At 35.0% G+C, this 22,869-nt stretch overlaps 1 protein-coding gene across 1 annotated transcript in view; it reads right to left on the reverse strand.

Moving 5' to 3' along the window:
• Window positions 1–573: 573 nt before the first annotated feature.
• LOC139145789 (uncharacterized) overlaps window positions 574–22,869 on the reverse strand; it is a 65,553-nt gene continuing 43,257 nt past the window's right edge. Inside the window, exon 8 of the mRNA XM_070717140.1 lies at window positions 574–2,282. Coding sequence (XP_070573241.1) covers window positions 2,001–2,282 — 282 coding nt within the window. The 3' untranslated portion in view covers window positions 574–2,000. The remainder of the gene's footprint in view (window positions 2,283–22,869) is intronic.

Consider the following 22,869-nt stretch of genomic DNA (forward strand, 5'->3'; position numbering starts at 1 on the left):
TCGACAGACAGATGGACAAGTGGATAGATGGTTGGATGACAGACTGACAGACAGATGGACTGACACACACAAATTGGCAGAGTGATGACATTAGCTCCTAGTGTTCCTTCGGCACACAGGGGCCAAATGAGGTTGATTACAATACAAACATGTTGACAGTGCGACATACACTGCAAAAGCAACCAACAGAAAGATTTAAAAACTGGATATTTCATATACTCATTTCAAAAGCTATCCTGTATGATTGAGAACGTATCTGTATGGCACAGGTAAATGCACAGTCATTTGTGTGTTTATATGTCAATTAATGGTGAGCAGTGTATCTTACAAATGTGCTAATTCTATAAACACTGAGATGATGGCTGTTGAGATACATTCAGTGACTTGGTGGTGGATAGTTCAAGACTTTGCTCACACATACTAAGGAGGAGGAGGTGGTGAACCAACTTGAAGAAATGTGGGTGAAGACTCTTGATTTTCTTAGGCCCTCCTAATCAAGTCAAGTTTTGAAGCAACATCTCCTCTACATGTTGAGAGAGGGAAGGACATTGTGGTGGGAAAGAAAAGCTAAAATCTGTGAAACAGGTAACAAATGTCTTTTATTTCTTTTCTTCCGCTTTCTAAATAGGAAAACTTGGAAACATCACTTATTCAAACTTGCTCTACAACAAATCAAATCATTCTTTATACAAAGTGAAAACTGAAATGTAATCTGTTACATCTTGTGAGTTGTCACTTCTACTATCTACATCTCTTCCAGATTTGGAAAGACAATTATCTGACCAAAATGATTTTAAGGTAGTGATTTGCCATTTGCCGTACATAGGTAATGGCTTAAATGATAGACATCTGGTCAAATGATAAATGCTGGTAGTCTACACTATTATTTAGCTACACCGCTATGAGAAAGTATTGAATTCAATTTCAAAGAACATCACAAATGCAATGAAGTGAATGTAAGGTTTGTTGTACTCCACAGATTTTCAAATCGAAAGTAAATCAACATAGGCTGTATTTGATCAAAGACAACAGCCTTGACAGTGTTAGAAAGCAAGGATACACTATCCAATAGAACATTGTTTACATCATGGAAGATTCAGAAACTCCTATGTAAGTACAATAGGCAACATACAAAGTGAAAAAAGCAATCTAGATTCTGATATAGCTCAGCTGTTAGTTTTTATGAAAACTTCAATAATAGGATCACTGCAGCCGAAAATTAAATTCAAAGAAAAAAATCCATATGCAAATTTTATTCTAATTTTATTTATGACTCAAAAAAGGGCTTTGAAAGCTGTTTTGACCAAAAATTTATGAATGCAAATTTCATCATTATTTGAGTGAGGACATCCTTAAGAATGTAAAAACAAAATACGATTATTATTGGTTGAACAATTACGGAAAAAAAAATATTGTTTAAGAAGATGGAGCGAAAAATAGGAAATTTTACGCTAATTTTCATGCAATTTAATAAGGGAATCAATAAGAAGCTTAGACATAAAGAATTTCAGAGCTGCAAGACCAGTTGTAAAGAGACAACCATGTTTTGACCAAAAACATGATAAATTTAGCCCAAAGAATTAGCATATGCAAATTTCATCACCATTTGAACAAAACTAAATTATGTTATCCTAAGGATTTATGGAGCAAGTTTGATTGCTATTGGAGAAATAGTTTCAGAGAAGATTTTTGAAACTATTACCAAAAAGAATGTAAAACCCTCAAAAATATAACATTGCAGATTTCATCATAATTTGGACAAATCTCTACAAGGTCATACCTGGTGACATGTATACCACATTCCAAAGATGTCTGACCAACTGTTTGAATGAAGATTTCCCATCAAAAATGGCAAAAATTGACTCAACAATACAGTATTAATTTTACAGCCCATGGGCATATACAATGACTTTAACATTTGTTGATTAAGCACAACACATATGTACATCTAGCCTCTCTGCATATAAAGAAACTTGTAGCAGAATAACTAGAACAAATTGCTAAAGCTCTTCTGCAATAAAGTCCTCGGCATAGTAAAGTCTGTACAGGTAAACTGACACTAAAGTAAATATTTGCCAAAGTCTTGCTAAACCTAAATCAGCAATCACACTGTTGTACATATCTCCACCTTGTGCATCTTTTGAACTGTGGCTTTCAACATGGTAGACAACAAGCTGTGTGTATGCAAATATCACAGCTAGTTTTATTAAGAGTGGTGACTTCCAGCTCAGAAGAGATGATACTGTGATATCTTCCTCTGGTTCATCTCTATATCCACAACCCTAGAAAAAAGTTTGACAAAAACGTTAACTTCTTGAAAGTTGATGTCATGGTTTGCTACATTGAATATTATAGACAGTGTGGTACAAATCTAGATTATCTCAAGAGAATTTTTTGATAAATAACAGTGTTGAATATGATTACTGTGATAATGTAAAAATAAAGATACAAGTGTGCATGAAAAGTTCCAATGCTTGTGTCATCTGAACTTTTGATAAAAGTATAAACATTTTTATCATTTTTTTAACATGTCACTATGTCATCAAAACCCTCTATGCTGCCCATGAATATATGACGTACTGACCTATTTGCTTGATGTGTGACAGCATTGTCATTTGCTATGTAATACTTATATATAATCCCATGAAATTTTCATCGTATATGAGTATTTTTCACACAGCCGTACAACTTCTAGCCGAAGGCAAGAAGTTGTTAAGCTCCATGAAGAACACGAGTACACGATAACGTCAAGCAGAGAAAAATTCCATGGGACTATATATTTATCACATGAACAGTCTTCTTGCATTTCATTTGATATGGATGGATCAAAATTATAGTCAAAGATTTCAAAAATATTGTCACAATCTGGGTTTTATTTTCCAGGATATCTTTCATATAATGAGTACAACGGCCCATAGCCCTGGTGATACGCAAATGTTTATTTGGTACTTTCATTTATAAATCCGATCAAATTGAAATTTTGATACACCAATTGCATCTTAATCAATCAGACGTATGGATTCGGTCATGTGAACTTGCCATCATTGTCTCGCACTATCCCAACACCAAACGAAGTCTGCCATCGACTAGCAAGGGGGGCTTCGCCAAGCTGGCGCCTGCGACAGCCATACAGTATTATAACCAGAGTCATTTAGAATATTTTCAAATATAATTATGTAGGGAAGGCAACAACAAGATCAAAATAGTAGTTCTTATTCTAGGAGGTGTTGCGGCTTTCAAAATATCATGAGCTTATGATACGGGTGAGCACAAAAAGTTAAAATTCGATGGCACCCACTGTGACCGAGAGTACGTACAAGGTCAAAATGGACTGTCATCCTCTGTCTCCACAGGTATCAACTTATCAATTCTGATCCCGTTTGTCAATGTTTTACGTCTTATGAACTTTGATATCTGCAGTGACACTATTATACCTCCAAATTTTGTCACGTGACGGAAACTCTGTTCTGTTGTCCGGGTCAGCTTTCAATAATACATCCACAGCGCTGCACAGCAGAGTTCAGGCTACAGCTAGGTATAGCTGACAGCTGATGTCTTCGTTACAGCCCTACCCCTGCAGGTTAGATTCCGATGGAGAATTTACGGCATTTTTATGTGATGAAGGAAATTTATTGTTGTTCATCGAATGGTTTGATGTTTTGTGCCTTCTATGTTGCTTTCCGAAGATCATGCGGTACTTATTTATTCAGTTGAACTTATGTTGAGCTGTAGCTTTTGGGTTTTATCACCAGGTACAACGTCCACATTGAGCCACCCCATTACATTCTTTGGAATTGCTGCTAAAGCTTTAGCAACTTGACATTTCATTGGACATGCATTCCATGTTTCCATGTCAGAATCCATCACATCACCTTTTCGTAAAAATGTCATGACAGCATGTCATCGATCGTGACAGCTTGGTCTGTGCACACAAGTGTCACTGCATAATGCAGGAAAAAAGTTCGGTTGATAACGTAGAACAAGGGTAATTTGGATTTTTTATCCATCCTTTCCTATGTCACACAGAGGGCGATTCGGGCCAGGTTATGTGATAAATAAATAAACAAACAGACAAAAATGTGAATAAAGAATATTGATCAGTCGAGACAATCTTATGTATCTTATGATCAAAATATATCACTTTTCTTTAGAATTACATCATAGTCTTCATTACTTTCACACCAAAAGTCTCAATATCTTTCTTGTCTATTAGCAGGCACCCCTGACCTGAAAATTAGGGTCAAATCAACAGTTTCAAAAATTAAACTGGAAGCTCCTTTTCTCCACCACTTTCACTTTTATATCTACTGATAGTGTATATTTATCAACAATCAAATCAGTACAGACTCATAGACTAGCAGCTGCAAACTAGACATACAGACAATAATCAAATTTGCCTTGGATTCACACTATCCAATTTCAACTTCAAATTACTGCAAGTCTCACATTTTTAGATTATATTTGGAGGTAAACTGAAAATGACAATAAAAATTGATAAACATGGCCAAAAATCCATCTCTGAAGTTGCTCAAAGCAGGGATTGTCACAATGCTTGATGAAGGTCTGTACACTGCTATGAAGACATTACTACATGTACCTGTACATACCGTATAATGCTTGTACAGACCTATCACAGGGGTCACTTTCTGGCTTGTGACAGTGGTCACTTAGGGGCAGTGGATAATTAATGCATGCGCAGGGTAAACAAAAGTAAGTGTGTTTGGCCTCGATCCCCCTCACCCCTCCCATACGAAAGTTTGGCAGTGCGAAAAATCCAACCCAGCCTTATTCTGTATCATACCTACAATCTGTAATTACACCACATAATGAATATACAGTGTTTTCAATTGGGTTCGAACCCACAACATAGCATCAAGTCACCTAATGGAGAAGCAACAGATAGAAATACTCAGCAAAATCATGCATCACACATACGCTTCCACCACCACTGGCATACCCCTCTCTAAAATCAATCTTTGTCCAGCGCCAACTTGACAATAACGCAATATATTTAAAATGGTTGTTACCTCATTTTACATGTGCACTGAACCACATGTATGTCAAAAGAATGGTGTAGTGCAGGTACCGCACTGGCCGGGTACATGCCAAACAGTATAGTGTGATATTTTGCGATACAGTAAAATGTGGAGCGAGATGTTGATATGAAAACATGTAGTGCAAATACAGCCAAACCCCCTCCCACTTAACACAGAAGTTACGTTTGCCATGCATATATTTTAATTATCCACGGACCCTGGCTTTATAGGCCTAAAACAGGGGTCACTCACAGGCCTATCACAGGGGCCACTGAGGGCCTATCATAAGGGGTCACTTAAAGACCTGTGACAGGGGCCACTTACTGGCCTGTGACAGGGGTTGCCTAACAGGCCCATGACAGGGGTCACTTATAGACCTGTGACAGGGTCACTTACAGGCCTGTCACAGGGCCACTAACAGGGCTGTGACAGGAGTCACTTACAGGCATATATCACAGGGGTCACTTATAGACCTGTGACAGAAGTCACTTACAGGCCTGTCACAGGGCCACGAACAGGGCTGTGACAGGAGTCACTTACAGGCATATATCACAGGGGTCACTTATAGACCTGTGACAGGGTCACTTACAGGCCTGTCACAGGGCCACGAACAGGGCTGTGACAGGAGTCACTTACAGGCATATATCACAGGGGTCACTTATAGACCTGTGACAGGGTCACTTACAGGCCTGTCACAGGGCCACTAACAGGGTTGTGACAGGAGTCACTTACAGGCCTGTCACAGGGGTCACTTTAATAATACACCCTTAATACAGGCCTGTTATGGGGGTCATTTACAGGACCCTCACACACTAGGTCATATTTCCCGAACACTGAATACTGTGAATTCTTTGAAAACAACAGACATGTTGGAGAACTTGATTTTTTAATTTTTTATGAATCCATGCAATGTGATGTATGAAAAATGTGAGAAACTAAATCTTTGAGATCTTGCACAATTGACCGATTCCTCAACAGACTGTCATAGCCGGCATTGCACATATCCCCTATTTAAAGCTATATATGACGTGATCAAGGTTCGTCACTTTCACTTTTGTATAAAAGACTGAACATCTCAATTTGATGGTTAATTCTTACATCTAAAAGCTAAACAATGAGAGAATAAAATATCAGCAATAGTCAACAGCAAACGTCTACGGCCAGTGGTGGACATCAAACGTCTATGGTCAGTGGTGGACATCTTCGATAGTGCAAAACAATTAAGCTTGCCCATTATAAAGAAATGGCTTCTACACTGCTATAATGTACTGAATTGACATTTTATCGACTACGTGTCGTTGGACCATTTTACTGAGAAAATTACAAATAATGAAAACAGGAAGCAGTCGACGATGCTTGACATCAGAAATTACACTGTTGCTTAGAAACAGCTTCCGATTGGTTTAAATGTAACTTTGATAACCATCAAACATAAGCCTACAGTGTTTTATGAGTTGTAGTTTAAGATTGGCAGTAGTACAAAATACCCATTCTATCACAAGAAATATAATAGCTTTTAACATTTTCAATATGTAATGTTAAAATACTATATGAAGCATTTTCTGATAGCTTTTATGCAATCTGCATATCTGTAATATTTTATGCATGTTTCCATGATAACAGAATACAGATGTTATTGTGTCACATGTCATCATAAACAAACACTGATGTAAGTCGCAGAGCTTACTGCTACTTCATGCTCACATACAGTATGCCTATCTGCCAGTCTCTGTCTGCCAGTCTCTGTCTGCCTGTCTCTGTCTGCCTGTCTCTGTCTGCCAGTCTCTGTTTCAATATTTATAGCAGTGTGAGGACATATTTTTAGAAATATGCTAATAACTGGAAGTATCCAAGGTGATCAGTTTTTGCATAATGCTTCAGGTTCTTAACTATAGTATCATCATGGTTTCTTCCATTTAAACAATTTAATATTCTTCTGTTTTATACATCTATGTTAAGCATGATCCTTACCTGAGAAGAAAACAGTAATTTCAAGCCAATTAGAACACTACATTGACTTGTACAATGATTTTAAGCCAATCAGAACACTACGTGGACTTGCACAATAATTTCTACAAACCAGAACACTGAATAGACGTACAATAATTTTACACCATTTAGAATACAAGATGGACTTGTACAATACTTTCTAACCAATCAGAACCCTGAATGGACTGGTACAATAAGTTGAAGCCAATTAGATCACTAGATCGGACTTGTATAATTGAATAACACAAGCTGTGTCTTGCTAGTCTATGTAAACAGCCTAAAAAACATTACTTGACCTTGGTCACTGTGATAAAAAACTTTTACATTCTACACTTTTACATTCTATCTTGGCTTTCCTCTGTTTCATTTACAGTGAGGATCTTAATTTTACATGTTCTGTTCTGTTAGTTAACTATGGTCACAATGACAATTGCATCACTAATGCAAAGTTCTGCATTAAAGCAGTTGTTATCTTATAATGACAATGAGTATTGTCTCCGTACTCTAAAAGTCTTTCATGACATACATGTACAGATGAGGTTTTTTTTGAACTGGAATCAGGGCTTGATACACATCTTTCATAATCCATATCTAAATCTTTGTAGAGAGGTATTTTTTTTCGTATAACCCTTGAGTACTTTGAGCATAAGAATCTCATGGCCGAATCTTAATAATCTGTTATTTCAACAAACAGGCTAGTGTTATATGTCTTTGCAGTCATGTGAGTCAATCAGAATCAGGGGTATTCAAATATTTTGAATATCTTTTTTTATTTCAAAGACACCCAAAATTGTCCAGTCACCGATCCTTGGCAAGGAATTGCCTCATTTTAGTTATTACATGTTAGTTTTGAACATATTTTCAGACGATATCTCAAAATGGTCATGGAATCTTCAAGACATTTGAAAACAATCAATCAATCAAATACTTATTTCTCATTAACATTTAAAGAAAAAAAATGGAAAATTTCTTTTTGACTTGACCAAGTCCCACTATACTGGTAGAATTAAACCACTACCACTGGCATGCAATCAACACAACAAATGTACAGTAATACTGAATTGATCTATAAAATATATGTAACACTGAATTATAATTGAGAGAATCCAAAGTTAGCTGATGGAATGAAGGACCTTTTTATAGGAATTTTCTGTGCTTGGGGAACTTTGTGTTGCTGACCTGCTGGTAGGATTTGGAACTGACAATGTAGTGGGATTGATTGATCCTTAATAATTTGAATGGCTTTTCATTTAAATGATTGATGATTACATTCAGAAACTAAATTTGGAACTCACGAGTTTTTGGAATACAATGGTTTCAAAAGGCCCATGATCTGCATATCTTTGTAATTTTTGTATCTTTGTAAAATATCTTGCAATTTTTTCAGATATCCTTTGAATTGTACCTATTACATGAACATCCTTTTGCTGCATTACAACAACACTCACTTGTGACAGAATCGGGTTTTTTAAATTAAAGAATGAAAATCATGGGTCACCATGCAAATTTTGTACTTCATACACAAATTACTCAATATTTAACAACACCTGAAATTCAAAATGGCTGCCATCCCTGTGTTAACTCTATGGGAAAAACAAAATTTTCGATTTTCACAAAAATAAGCTGGTAAAATTTACTTTTACCCAATGATTTTAAAAATGAACCCCGACAAGTGGTAGACCAAAAAAGTATTGTGCGAGTTTGAGAGTCTGAATATTTTTCACCAAGGTGCATTCTACCTTAGACAGCTAGTTCATAATCATTTTAATTTCCCAAAATTTTCAAAAACTGGTTAATATTACAAACAAAACCGAGTCAATATGGGATGTAAGAGGACGTCAGTGCTATATGTTTTAATTGATGATAACATGTTGTTTGAGGATTTTGAAATGACTGTATGCAGCATATCAACTTTATTTTGCGTATTTGCATTGGTATGGCTATATTTAAATGGGCTTCCTATTTATTATGATCTATCCTGTTACAAAATACATGAACAGTTGCAGTCTATGATTACTGCTACTTGTATACACATCCTTCTGTGTATACATTTTACAATTACTTATTTTACTTGGAAGATATGAATGAAAACCAAAAATAAATAAAAAAATGCAGCACATGGGGATGAAAAGCAACATGAATGAGAGAAGCTGATATGATATATTTAGTTGGCTAAAACTTTTGATCTTTGCAATATTTAGCAACCGACACACATAGTCCAATCTTCATATAATGGGTGAAAAGCAACAGTAATATCAGCTTAAGCTTACTGGCAAGTAAACTATATAAAACACATAATTTAAAGAACAAAATAGAAAAATTGTTGCTTCCTGGATAATTAAAAACAAGTGCATTGAGGAATATTCAACAGCTAGGCGAGTGAAAACTTTGTTCTTCTAGTGTCATGAATCATAAACCTAATAAATAAATGTTATCAAAGAATGTAACAAATGTTATTTCAATAATAACAGATGAGGCCTACAGCAAACAAATCAGAAACAATGCTATTAATTATTGAACCAAGTTTTAAAGAGATCAGTTTAGACCTTGTGAGAAATGATTTTGAAATGAAAGCTGAATGAGTTGATACGTGGCATAGATTGACACCAAACAAACAGAATTGCTATTTTGCACAGAATTCAATGAGGATAAATGAAGCAACAAGTGTAAGTATTGGCATTCCTCATTGATTGATGACAGTCAAACCACACACCATTGATGAATATGGATGTACGTCAAGTACTCCTCTGATGTCAGTGAAATTATGAAACTGTTCAAAGACTGAAAAATATTGAAAAGGTGACGTGAGAATAAGTTGTTAATCTAATGAAAAGACTGATTGATAAATATGTAGTTATAAAGTCTATGATTACTCTGTGCTGACAGTCAATACTTGTACATTGGATTATATTTCTTCATCATCAAGTCTGATGCAGATTTTTTACCATCCATCATTGTTAATATTGGAATATGATGATAAATCACAGGAAACAAATCCATTGCAATCAGCTGACACTGATCAAATGTGTGATAAAAATGCCACGCTAAGTTTTTCAATTTATTCATTTTTATTTCACTTTTTACAATTATATCCTTGACTATCTGCATATTTGAAGACCTCAATATTGTTTTATGAAGTAACATAATCCAAATACTGATGGTAGTGAAAAGTAGAGGATAGAAAGACAGTAGCAGCAGGGAACACTTCACTATTCCAAGCAGCAACCTGTGTCTATGACGCTGTAATAAAATCTACCAGTAGTAACCTGCTAAGCTGAAAAACTAACATTTACGATGAAATTGTAAAATGAATGAGACACAGTGGTTGGGAACAGTCCATTCAAATATTGACATATACATATTATCTGTATAAAACAACATATAGACATGCTTAGTGCACTGGAATGATAATCACCTACAGGACACAAGCTCATTGTAATATTTAAATAGATTAGATTTCATTGTTTATTTATAAAATTGAATTTTGTGGATTGGTTTCACTTCCTTAATTAACCACTAATCAATGTACCGACACACATTTACATCATGGTCATACATCTGTCAGTTTCAAACACTAATCAATGCACCAATATGGTTATACATCTGACAGTTTTAACCACTAATGAATGCACCAACACACATTACATCATGGTTATACATCTGTCAGTTTTAACCACTAATCAATGCACCAACACATATTACATCATGGTTATACATCTGTCAGTTTCAACCACTAATCAATGCACCAACACACATAACATCATGGTTATACATCTGTCAGTTTCACTAAAATGGTGGCAGCACCAATCACTTAAATAATGACATCACCAAGCACTGAAATGATCAAATTACCAATCACTCAAATGATGGCAGCACCAAGCACTAAAATGATGACATCACCAAACACTGTAATGCCTGGTGAATCATCAAGTACTAAAATGATCACAACAACAAGCACTAAAAATTGAATCAAGGACACTGTCTTGCTACCATTGATGAGAAATTATGTTAGAATTCATAATTTTTAACCAAAAATGGCACATACTAAACAATGGACTGTCTTGTGATTTCAGAGTAGCTTTTTACCAAAACTAAAAGAAATTGCTTCAACAAGCGACCTTACAGCTGATATAGCTCCGCTGTGTTACATAGACAATACCTAATCTTTGAAAACTCATTTCAGTGGCCTGACAAAAAATGGCAAAAAATGGCTGCAAAAATATACAATTGAAGATTTCATCATAATTTTAATATATCATATTAAGATAATACCTAAGAACATGTCAACCAAAGCTATTAGACGAGCAGTTTTTTGAGAAACAAATTTTTTGACCAAAAATGGCAAAAATTGACCCGAACAACAAAGTTGTGGATTTTATCATAATTTTGATATATCACATTGAAATAACCTTAGGAACCTGTATATCAAATACCAAAGCTATCAGACTAACAGTTTTTTGAGAAACAAATTTTTTGACCAAAAATGGCAAAAATTACCTCCAAAATACAAACTTGCAGATTTCATTATTACTTCAATACATCATAAATAAGATAACCCCTAAGAACCTGTGTACCAAATATCAAAGCTATCAGACCAGCAGTTTTTAAGAAAAACATTTTTTGACCAAAAACAGCAAAAATTGCCCCAAAATACAAAATTGCAGATTTCATCATAATTTCAATATATGACATTTAGCTCATTTGTAGGAACGTGTATACTTAATATCAAAGCTATAAGACAAGAAATATTTGAGAAACAAATTTTTTGATCAAAAATGGCAAAAATTGCCCCCAAAATACAAAACTGTTGATTTCATCATAGTTTGAATATATCATATTTTGACAATCCTAATAAACCTGTGTACCAAATATCAAAGCTGTAAGACAAGTGGTTTTGGTGAAATAAATTTTTGACCAAAAATGACAAAAATTGCCCCAAAAATTCAAATTTGCATATTTCTGCAAAATCTGAACAATCTGAAATAGGTCATCCCTAAGGACGTAAATACCAAATATCAAAGCTATCTGACCTGCAGTTTTGAAGAAGATGATTTTTAAAGAACTTTTGACAAAAATCGACAAAAATTGTCTTTAAACTACAAACTTGCATACTGAATCATAGTTTGAACAATCCTTAGTAAGGGTATCCCTTGGGACCTATGTACCAAAGAATAAAGCTGTTAGACCAGTGGTTATGGAGAGGAAGATTTTGTTACCAAAAATGTGTTTTTGGACCTCCTTTGCATATTTTTGACATAATCATTAAAATGAAAATAAAAGGTTAACCCAAATCACCTCCATGCACCTTCAAACAAAATATCAAAGTAACACGTGCAGCACTTCAAGTTATCGCAGTGGATGGACACACAGAGAGTTATATAGACAGAGACAGGAAGTGGGCAAATACCCACATATATATGTTATCCTATAAGATACATTGTCATATATGTCTGACAATGGTAGCTAAAAATCATGTCAACACCCATCACTGAAATGATGACATCACAAAGCACTGAAATGATGACATCACCAAGCACTGAAATGATGATATCACCAAAATCACTAAAATGATGGTAACACAAAGCATTGAGATGGTGAATCACAATGCACTAAAATGATGACATCACCAAGTGCTGAAATGATGACACCACAAAACACTGACATGATGACATCACAAAGCACTGACATGATGACATTACCAATCTTTGAAACTATGATATAAACTAACCATCGAATCAATAAATTCACAAGTCCCTATTAATGACTACATTGCTGCTCACTAACGAGATGACATGGATCATTGAAATGAAAGCAGTTTTCATTCCTGAAACAACGAAATCGCAAATTACCAAAATGATTGCATCATACACAAGAAAGCATCTTAAATCCGTGCTTTAAAAATTTTGTATTATAATATAACTGTGACATTGTGAAAAGCAGCAGTGGTGGGACAAGTGATTATCTTCATTATTACCTTGAACTGATGTTTATGGAGAAACTACAATTTTGACATATATAAAATGACAATTTTAAGTTACGTTTTTTTCAAATTCTTTTAAGGCTCATACAGAAGAACATAAATTTCAAAAGAATATGATTCCTTTCTGAATAAAACTGGCAGACTGTGATGAAAATAGAGGAATAGTTGTGTCATAAGTATAGATGCTTTGTATGGATGAAATTGCATATTTTGAATCAATATTGCCTTTACAATTAGTGATGAATGATTGAATTGACGGAACGGCTTCAGTGTGATGACATGTCAATATGCTGTGCCAAACAAACATGTAAATTAAAACAACTCTCCAAAACCACACAGCTCACAAAAATCAATTAATGCTCTTAACATTTGTACCGCAAATGGATAGAATTTGTATGATTTTTAAAATCAGGAACAGCTGTGTCAACACAGGTGTAGTTATGACTGTGTAGCATATTTTACAATGAAAGAACAGAATGCAGGGCTGCATATGAAATGTATGTCAACAGCCTCTTCAACACGTCTACAAAATGACTGATGATCAGTAGCTGTTTGCAATGTAGTTCTGTCATCATTAGCTTGATTTCAAATTAAAAGTAAGCTCTAATTCAATTTGTAATGTATAGTTGCTATTTATGGTGAGTAGATTTTAACACATGGATAAATCGTGTTCTGCTACTTTATGCACGCATTCCTTTCTTGTGTTAGTAACTTATTTATTAATTCCATTGAAGCAAAATCTGTGATTCATTAAGAGTTGACTGCACAAAATATATGATATTATTAAAAAGAAAATTATACTATCAAGCCAGTCACTCAATCATTTATTTTATGGACATACTGTAAATGGTATTTAATGATAAAATGAACTGTTTCAGTTGAAACTTGAAGTTTTACTAATCTCCAGAAAAAGGTGCAGATTATGACTGACAAGCTACACTGTAATATCATGACTTCAAATTGACTGATTACTTGACAAATCTGATGCTAAATTACTGTTGCAAAATGTTATTTCTAGATGATAATGAAGGGAAAATATTAGCATTTATGTATTCGTAGCTACTACCAACTTACAAGCAATGCAACATAATACATCTGAAACACTTTGCAAGGAGTACACGTCTTTGATAAAATGCAATTATTTTTATTGAAGGATCAACTGTACTGTTTATCATGCCAACTGTGTCTAAATTTGTTCAAACATTCATACACTATAGAATAACACATCCTGTGATAGCTATATTCATTGTACATACAGCTTTGTAGACTTGCTAACATAAACAATTCATGTAACAAAGCCATTTTATAAAGCCATGTAATAAGCCATGTGACAAAGCCATGTTATAATAAATCATGTAACAAAGCCATGTAACAAAGCCATATAACAAAGCCATGTAACAAAGTCATGTAACAAAGCCATGTTATAATGCCATGTAACAAAGCCATGTAACAAGGCCATGTAATAAGGATGACAGAAGATATTCCATATTGTCAATGGAACGTTTCTGTCCCAATACCCTAAATAGTTGGTCCTTCTTATTCACTTATCATTTAGTTGGGCAGTCTGTCTGTCTACACTCATATCACTTCTGATGAACTCCGGTGCATTGATGTTCAGTTGATGTGGGGTCACTGTAATTACTTTAACGTCAAAAGTTCAATGTCTGATATAATACTTAGTGATTCTTTAAATCTTGCTTGAAATCCCCCTCGCCTCTCCCTACCTTGAAACTTAATAGTTGAATGTTGAGCAGAGGTTCCCATTATTTCCTTGCTGTACTACAAATCATACTTAAACATACTCAGGATGGGGAATTTGCAAATAATGATATGCATATGAACAAGTCATCGTTGATGACACATTCCCACTTGTTAATGGGAACTTTGATTACAGGTCCTCAGAGAGGATAGAGTCCTCTTCATTAGGTCTGTGATAAAAATACTTTTGAATAAATTCGCTTGCAGGGCTCGAAAATTTTTTTAAAAATTCACTTGCCATAGGGCAAGTGAATTTTCAGTTTCACTTGTCCGGAAGGAAAAATTCACTTGCCCTGAATTTCAGATGATTTAAGGAGTAAATGTGTATGGTTTTATTCATGTCATTGTAAAGAAACAGTAGCTGTAACTTACTGATAAATTTGTGTCCTTATTCTGTGTATCAAAAATAATATCTTATGTAATGTATACATGCACATTGTTTCAGCCAGCTTTTGCTAGCATTGGGACACAGTGACCCATAGTAGGTCTTAATGGGGACAAATTAAATTTTTTTTTGGGGGGGGACATGTAGTGTATTTCAATAAAACAACACCAAGTCAGGTAGGTGCACTAAGGGTAAGTATATAATAGGCCAATGGTGTTGTGTCAAATTGTGCCCATGTGAAACTTTCAGTATCATTTAGTTCACTGCTACCACATGGTATGTGCATAAACTGCAGGGTTCCCCTGTTAAAGTCACCAAATGATTAGCCAACTCATTAGCCAAATCAAAAATCTTGTAGCCACTTGAGCAACTTTTTTACAGTTTATGATCTCAAGTGTAGCAACAGCTTTCTCGGCATTCAGGAGTTCCTAATTTTACAAATCAAGATGTTTTGTATGTTGTTCATGATAGTTTTTACATTAAAGAAATATTTGTTAAGTTTTTATTACATTAATTATCTGTGTTTTTTATGACATTGAAGGGATTGAAATACTTTTTCATTTCTAGTGGTAAACTTTTGCCACAAGAAATAATTAGGTGGCAATTCTAAAAATCAGGGAGCAATGTGAAGTGTATATTACCACAGATACAGAATACTTCTGCAGCATTGAGTCAGTGTTCACAGTATGACAACTTATCATACATATACACTACAAGCTCCTCATGTGGTTTTGTTAGCCACACAAATGCAAATTTTCCATGCAGAAGAAAGCATTTGGTAGCATAGTGACAGTGTAGATACAAGTATTGTGGTGTTGTGTCATAGTTGTGATCAAGCAGGCTCAATAGCATCTTCAGCATAAGTATTTTTCTTGAGACAAAAAGGGTCAGGTCAAAATCCTTTAAAACAAGACACAATGATATTGTTCAATTCATTTCCCAATGTTTTAAAGAGTAATAATAGTTTTAATGATAATGATAACATTGAAGCCCAGGAACATTTTCATTTGATATTTTGATATCATCAAGAAATGTATGGTGATATTCACTATTACTTCATTAAACTGGAGGAATCTGCAGAAATATTAATGTGATGATTTGAAATGATATGCTTACTACAACTACTGTTGACAATTTCCCTTTGCCATAACTGTTAATAAAATTTAATTTAAAACTGACAGTCAAGCTAAATGCCATTAAATTGGAAATCACCAAGAAATTACCTTTTATCATATACTATTAGACCTCCCTAGGTCGTTTCTTTTGAACCATAATTGTGTACTTAAGGGTCTTCATTCATTACATCACATAAGGTGACCCAGATTTGACCTTTCAGAAAACCTCAAGCTTTTCTCCTTTTCCCTTGTACTCTGACTCTGTTTGTGAAAGTTTCCTTTGAAATAATAGTTTTTACTATCAAACTGAGTAATTGCAGGCCAAATTTTGATTCAAGCAAAGTAGGTAAAACTTGGACTAAAAAGGACGACCGGTGCGCGGGACTCACAGAGGCATTACATCCATGATTCAAGGTCGTCCATGATGTATTGCATGTAGCATGAGGGACTGAGAGGGACCGTGATTGCAGTATCGAACAGCAACAATGTTTGCTTCACGTACCAGGAATTTGTAACTTTGTAGAAAGGAGAGTAAGTGTTTCAATACATTGTAACTTTGTAGGAAGGAGGGTAAATTGTTTCAACACCTTACACATTTTATTGTAATCTGTAGTATTCTGTTGAGGAGGCATGGTGACATGATTTCATGAGAAGAAAAAAACATAAGATCGTGCAAAGACGTCAATATTTTGCCATTTTGTAACCAAGCAGAACAGAGCTATTTTATCGGCCGGCCATATCGAAAGCGGTACACTCAAAGAACTAGAGAGTGGCAGCGCGTACGTACAGTGGCCTCATTGAAATTCACTTGTCCGTCGGGCTGGGAGAATGTTGTTTTCACTTGCCCGGACTCAAAATTCACTTGTCACGGGCGTCGGGCGGCGAGAATTTTCGAGCCCTGGCTTGATGCATGTCTGAATTGTAGTTCAGGACATGAAAAAATCGTAATAAAATGGCCACATGGCGGCCATATCGGATCATATCACAAAACAAATCGACATGCATATGTATGACATAGGTCAATGTCCTTGTACCAACTTTGAATAAAATCGGTTGAGATATGCCTGAGTTATGGCTTTGTACATGAAAAAATCATAACAAAATGGCCGCACAGCAGCCATATTGGATCGTATCACAAAACAAATTAATGTGCATATCTATGACATTGGTCAATCTCCTTGTACCAACTTTGAATAAATTCGCTTGATACATGTCTGAGTTATGGTCCTGGACATGAAAAATCGTAATATAAAATGGCCACACGGTCGCCATATTGGATCGTATCACAAAAAAAATCAATGTGTATGACATAGGTCAATGTCCTTGTACCAAGTTTGAATAAAATCGGTTGAAATATGTATACAATGCAAGATCCGAGGTACATGAATATTCCACATTGATTAAGGGTCATTAGCATAGAATTTGAATACCGAAACAATGCTCATTAGTGTAATCTGCATATTTGAATATCATTATACCTCGCATCTTGCACTAATAGGAAATATGCCAGAGTTATGGCTCTGTACATAAAAAAAATAATAACAAAATGGCCGCCTGGCAGCCATATTGATTGTATCACAAAACAAATTGACGTGCATATCTATGACATTGGTCAATGTCCTTATAATACCAACTTTGAATAAAATCAGTTGAAACTTAGCTCTGTACATGAAAAAATCGTAATAAAATGGCCGCCTGGCGGCCATATTAGATGCGATGAATTTTTTGTATATTTTAATTTCTTTAACATCCATGAATGTACTATTAAGCTGAATCGAGGGGTCAGACTTTGATTAGCATTATTGCTATTTTCTGACTCCTATTACCTGTAAGCTTATGAATGATTTGTATACCTTCTTTGTTCTAAACATGATTTGGAAAAATAATTTTTCAGGTAATAAAGTTAATCAATCAATCAATCAATCAATATTGGATCGTATCACAAAACAAATCGACGTGAATATGTATGACATAGGTCAATGTCCTTGTATAAAGTTTGAATAAAATGGCTGAAACATGTCTGAGTTATGGCTCTGTACATGAAAAAATCGTAATAAAATGGCCGCCTGGCGGCCATATTGGATCGTATCAAAACAAATTGACGTGCATCTGTATATATATGAAGTAATCCTTGTACCAATTTGAATGAAATCGCTCAAGGCATCTCTGAGATATCTGCTTGAACGGACGGACGCACGCACGCACGCATGCACGCACGCACGGACATGACCAAACCTATAAGTCCCCCTGGACGGTGTCCGTGGGGACTAAAAAGACATTTCTGTTATCAGTGAAATAACAGTTAATGTAAATGAATATAAACACCAATGGCAAAATGTCTCCTCCAAATAACAACAACAAAAACAACAAAAACAATAACCTTTCTAGTTGTAAAAACAGCAATGTTTTTGATATGGTGGATGTTTCACAGACATCATTTGATATTGATGAGAGAGGGGTAGCAGTTGTTGGTGTATCTCATCTATTGTGAGGCAACATTTTCAATGCCATATTACATTTACAGTGACTCGCTATGGATGATTTTGGCGTGACCTCCACACTTGCTCCAAGTCTGTGGGCACAACCATATTAGAAAAAATTTATGAATTTCTGGAAAATGTGTTTCATGTTACTCTAACACCAGAAAAGTGCACACATTCAGATTGTTATGATCAAGTAGTGAGCACTATTAAACCTTAAACCTGGTGAAAGCAAACATCCTAAATGGAGCAAAAGATAAAATGTTAATGCAGAATCTTCATTGAAACATTTCAAAAAACACTAAGTGACTTGTGGGCTACATGACCTCATGAGTTTGGAAACTGCTAACACCATAACGGCTTTCTATCATGTTTATATTTTGATGGTCAGAGACAATTGACAACATCCTGCACCTTGGTCAATGATTTTCCCAGGTGCTGTTTCAGATTTATATCTCACAAGTTACTGTATTCATTAGCTTTTAAAATTTCATAGACAAATTTTATACAGTGTGGTAGGAGAACTGTGAAGGAATTTCAGTTGCACCATACCACCTGCAGCGATGTCACTTTTGACCAACATACTATACGTATCCCTTTTCCTGCCAAGTCCATATTTCACCACCAGGTCAAGATGGTTAAAATTAATGAAACACAACATATTCCATATTGTGTATTTTAACATAATACTGTACATTTGAAGGCTTTTGAAAACATAATACTGTAAAGTTGATTTTTTTGGACAAAAGATGCTATAACATACCAAGCCAAGTGGGTGAAAATACGTCATGTTTTGGCTCAATACTGCTTTTTACTGACTTGGCTGATGGGGAAGTGATACAGTTATTACTGTCTGGCAGGAAAAGGGATACACGACCAAGAAAACAAATTGCATGTGCACTTTTGTGCACGACCTCACTCTCAACCTCATTTACCAGTTGTTCAGGGTTTTTGAAAGACTTTGCTACAAAGGGAGAGAAAATATAATTATTACATCATTTTAAAGAAATCTTTACAAAACTCATGTAGAATATCATTTTTGTAAGATGAAATACTTTCTAGGATTAAACCTCCACCCCCAAAACTTAATAATTGACTTTTTTTATCAGACATTGATCTTTTGATTTTGTCCCTAAATGATCAAAAGTGAATGTGAACATCTATCCTTGGATTGTCCATGATTTAACCTTTACCCTGTCAAGTTCATATGTCACTCTCAGGTCAAGCTGGGTATTGTCCATCATTTAACCTTTACCCTGTCAAGTTCATATGTCACTCTCAGGTCAAGGTGGGTACAACCAATGAGGCATACCATGTCCCATATGTTACATTTTAACAAAGACTTAGGAACATTTTAAGGCCCTGAAAATATGGATCCTGAAAACCTGATTTTTACAGACTAACAGTACCCTACTATACCATACCATACCAAGTAGGTGAAGATAGCATTGGGTTTTGGCTCAATACTGCTTATTACTGACTTGGCAGATGGAAAAGTGATAAGGATCAATGCATTTTCAAAATTCAGTGTCGCTGATGTCAAGGTTGAATATGTAAATATCTAAAAATACTGCCGATGGAAGGACTGGAAGGCCATTATAAATGCTACAAATATGACTAATATTATTGATATAGTTTTACAAGCTAACAAAATTCAGACACTGATTTATAATCTCATAAAGGACACAAGGTTCAATAAAATGACCTTCAGTAAAATGCCATCCATAGTTTTATCTTCACGAATAAAATCCATGGATACCAGAGCAATGCATCTCAACAAAAGCTTATATTGTGATATATTGGGCATGCACATATTGTACATATGAATTTAATTTCACAGCATTAATATACTACATATTGTGTGTTTGCATACAGACTAACTGAGATGGCAAATCTATAGCCATTTCATTCATAGTTATTGCTGCAGCAGAATTTTCATAAAAAATCAGTATTTAACATGCTGGTTTTTATTAAATATCATTTCCCTTGATTAGTGGTATTAATCTTCTGTGGAAAATAAAATAATGAAATGTTATCAATATCTATACTAATGAGAATTATTGCTATTTTAGCAAGAAGCAGGAGCTGAACAAAAGTACACCGGGGACAATCTATGTTGAAAAACCATTTGACTGTAAATAAGGTATGATTTCACACCAGCATATGATTCATTTAATTTTTTTCAAACAAAACTGATATCAAAATTTATTGTTGGTATTATTTTAACCACAATAGCTACCAATTCTCATGCCTTGTTCGACAAGGTTTCAGAGGAACATGCAATGTGAAACATGTTAAATGAAAGTATTGCTAGACATATTTCTAATACTACACTTAATGAAAAGGAATATTGTTTGAGGCAAATTTGGTCATCTTGTTCAAACAAAGTCTAGCCTTGCATGATGGTGATTTTATAAACAAAGAGAAAATTTTTATGTCTAAAACTTCTGGCACAAATTTTTGAAAGAGAGTGAAATACAAAAATACATATTCAAAAGTTTTTGTTCCTCAATGAGTAATGAAAGATGAACATTTAAACATAATTTGATGGATTTTCAGTTAAACAACCACCTTGAAAAATCTAGAAGATTTCTTGACACATATCTCTGTCAGTGTAAAATAGTTTGATATTTATACCACAAGAAGGAATTCCTGAAGGAATACTAGCCTTACCTTTTCCAAGGTCACCTTGATGTGATTCCTGCCTGCTATACGTTCCCTCAAAAAATGAAATTGATATCAGGAAGGAGGCCTAAAGGGCAGTTTGGCGTGCATAGAGCACTTTGTCATACTCAGAGCATCTTGGTGTGCACAGAGCACATGGTCATACTCAGAACATCTTGGTGTGCATAGAGCACATAGTCATACACAGAGCATCTTGGTGTGCATAGAGCACATAGTCATACACAGAGCATCTTGGTGTGCATAGAGCACATATAGTCATACTCAGAGCATCTTGGTGTGCACAGAGCACATAGTCATACTCAGAACATCTTGGTGTGCACAGAGCACATAGTCATACTCAGAACATCTTGGTGTGCACAGAGCACATAGTCATACTCTGAACATCTTGGTGTGCACAGAGCACATAGTCATACTCAGAACATCTTGGTGTGCATAGAGCATATAGTCATACTCAGAGCATCTTGGTGTGCGAGCACCTGAGCATGCTCACAGCATCTTGGCACATCAAAGTTGAAAAGAATAAATCTCTGTGAAGAATATGGAATACATGACATGCCATAATGACTTTCTCCGACACGCTAGTAGACAACTACAAAAAATTCACCTAATTAGTGTTACTCAATGTACTGTATGGTGTATGATAAGACTTTGTACAGCAAGCAAATTATATTTAAATGCATTTAATAGTACTTTGACATAGAGTGTAAATTAATTGTGTAGAATATTGATGACCCTAGCCCTGTTTCTTCATTGAAACAACAATTTGTATTCAAAAGTTTGGTACTCCTCTTGAAGGATACACTTACTCGGGGTATTTGGCTACTTAATAATGAAAACAGTATTAGGATTAGAATTAGAATTAGAATAACTTTAGTGTCCATAAAAAGGAAAATTGTCTTCTGTCACTTGCAGTAAAATACATACAATAAAATACGAACAAGCCACCTAACGGCTGACAAAGCTCCACTTTGTTATGTCACAAATAACTATTTGTGACACATGCTGATACAGAAGATGGAAATCTTTGATACCTCATTTCAGAATGGCCTGAAAAATATGGCAAAAATAGCCGAAAAAATACACAATTGAAGATTTCATCATAATTTGAACATATCACATTAAAGATCATCCCTAAGAAAATGTCAACCAAAGCTATCAGACTAGTAGTTTTTTGAGAAACAAATTATTTCATCAAAAATTGCAAAAATTGCCCCAAAATACAAAATTACAGATTTCATCATAATTTCCATACATCACAATAAAATAACCCCTAGGAACCAGTACACCCAATATCAAAGCTAGCAGATGAGCAGTTTTTGAGAAACGCATTTTTTGACCAAAAATTGTAAAGATTGCCCCAAAATACAAAATTGCAGATATATCATTCAGTTCATTTGAAGAAACCTGTATACTAAATATTAAAGCTATCACACAAGTACTT

Source organism: Ptychodera flava, chromosome 12 (genome assembly GCF_041260155.1).
Source record: "Ptychodera flava strain L36383 chromosome 12, AS_Pfla_20210202, whole genome shotgun sequence".
NCBI classification, from domain to species: Eukaryota; Metazoa; Hemichordata; class Enteropneusta; family Ptychoderidae; genus Ptychodera; species Ptychodera flava.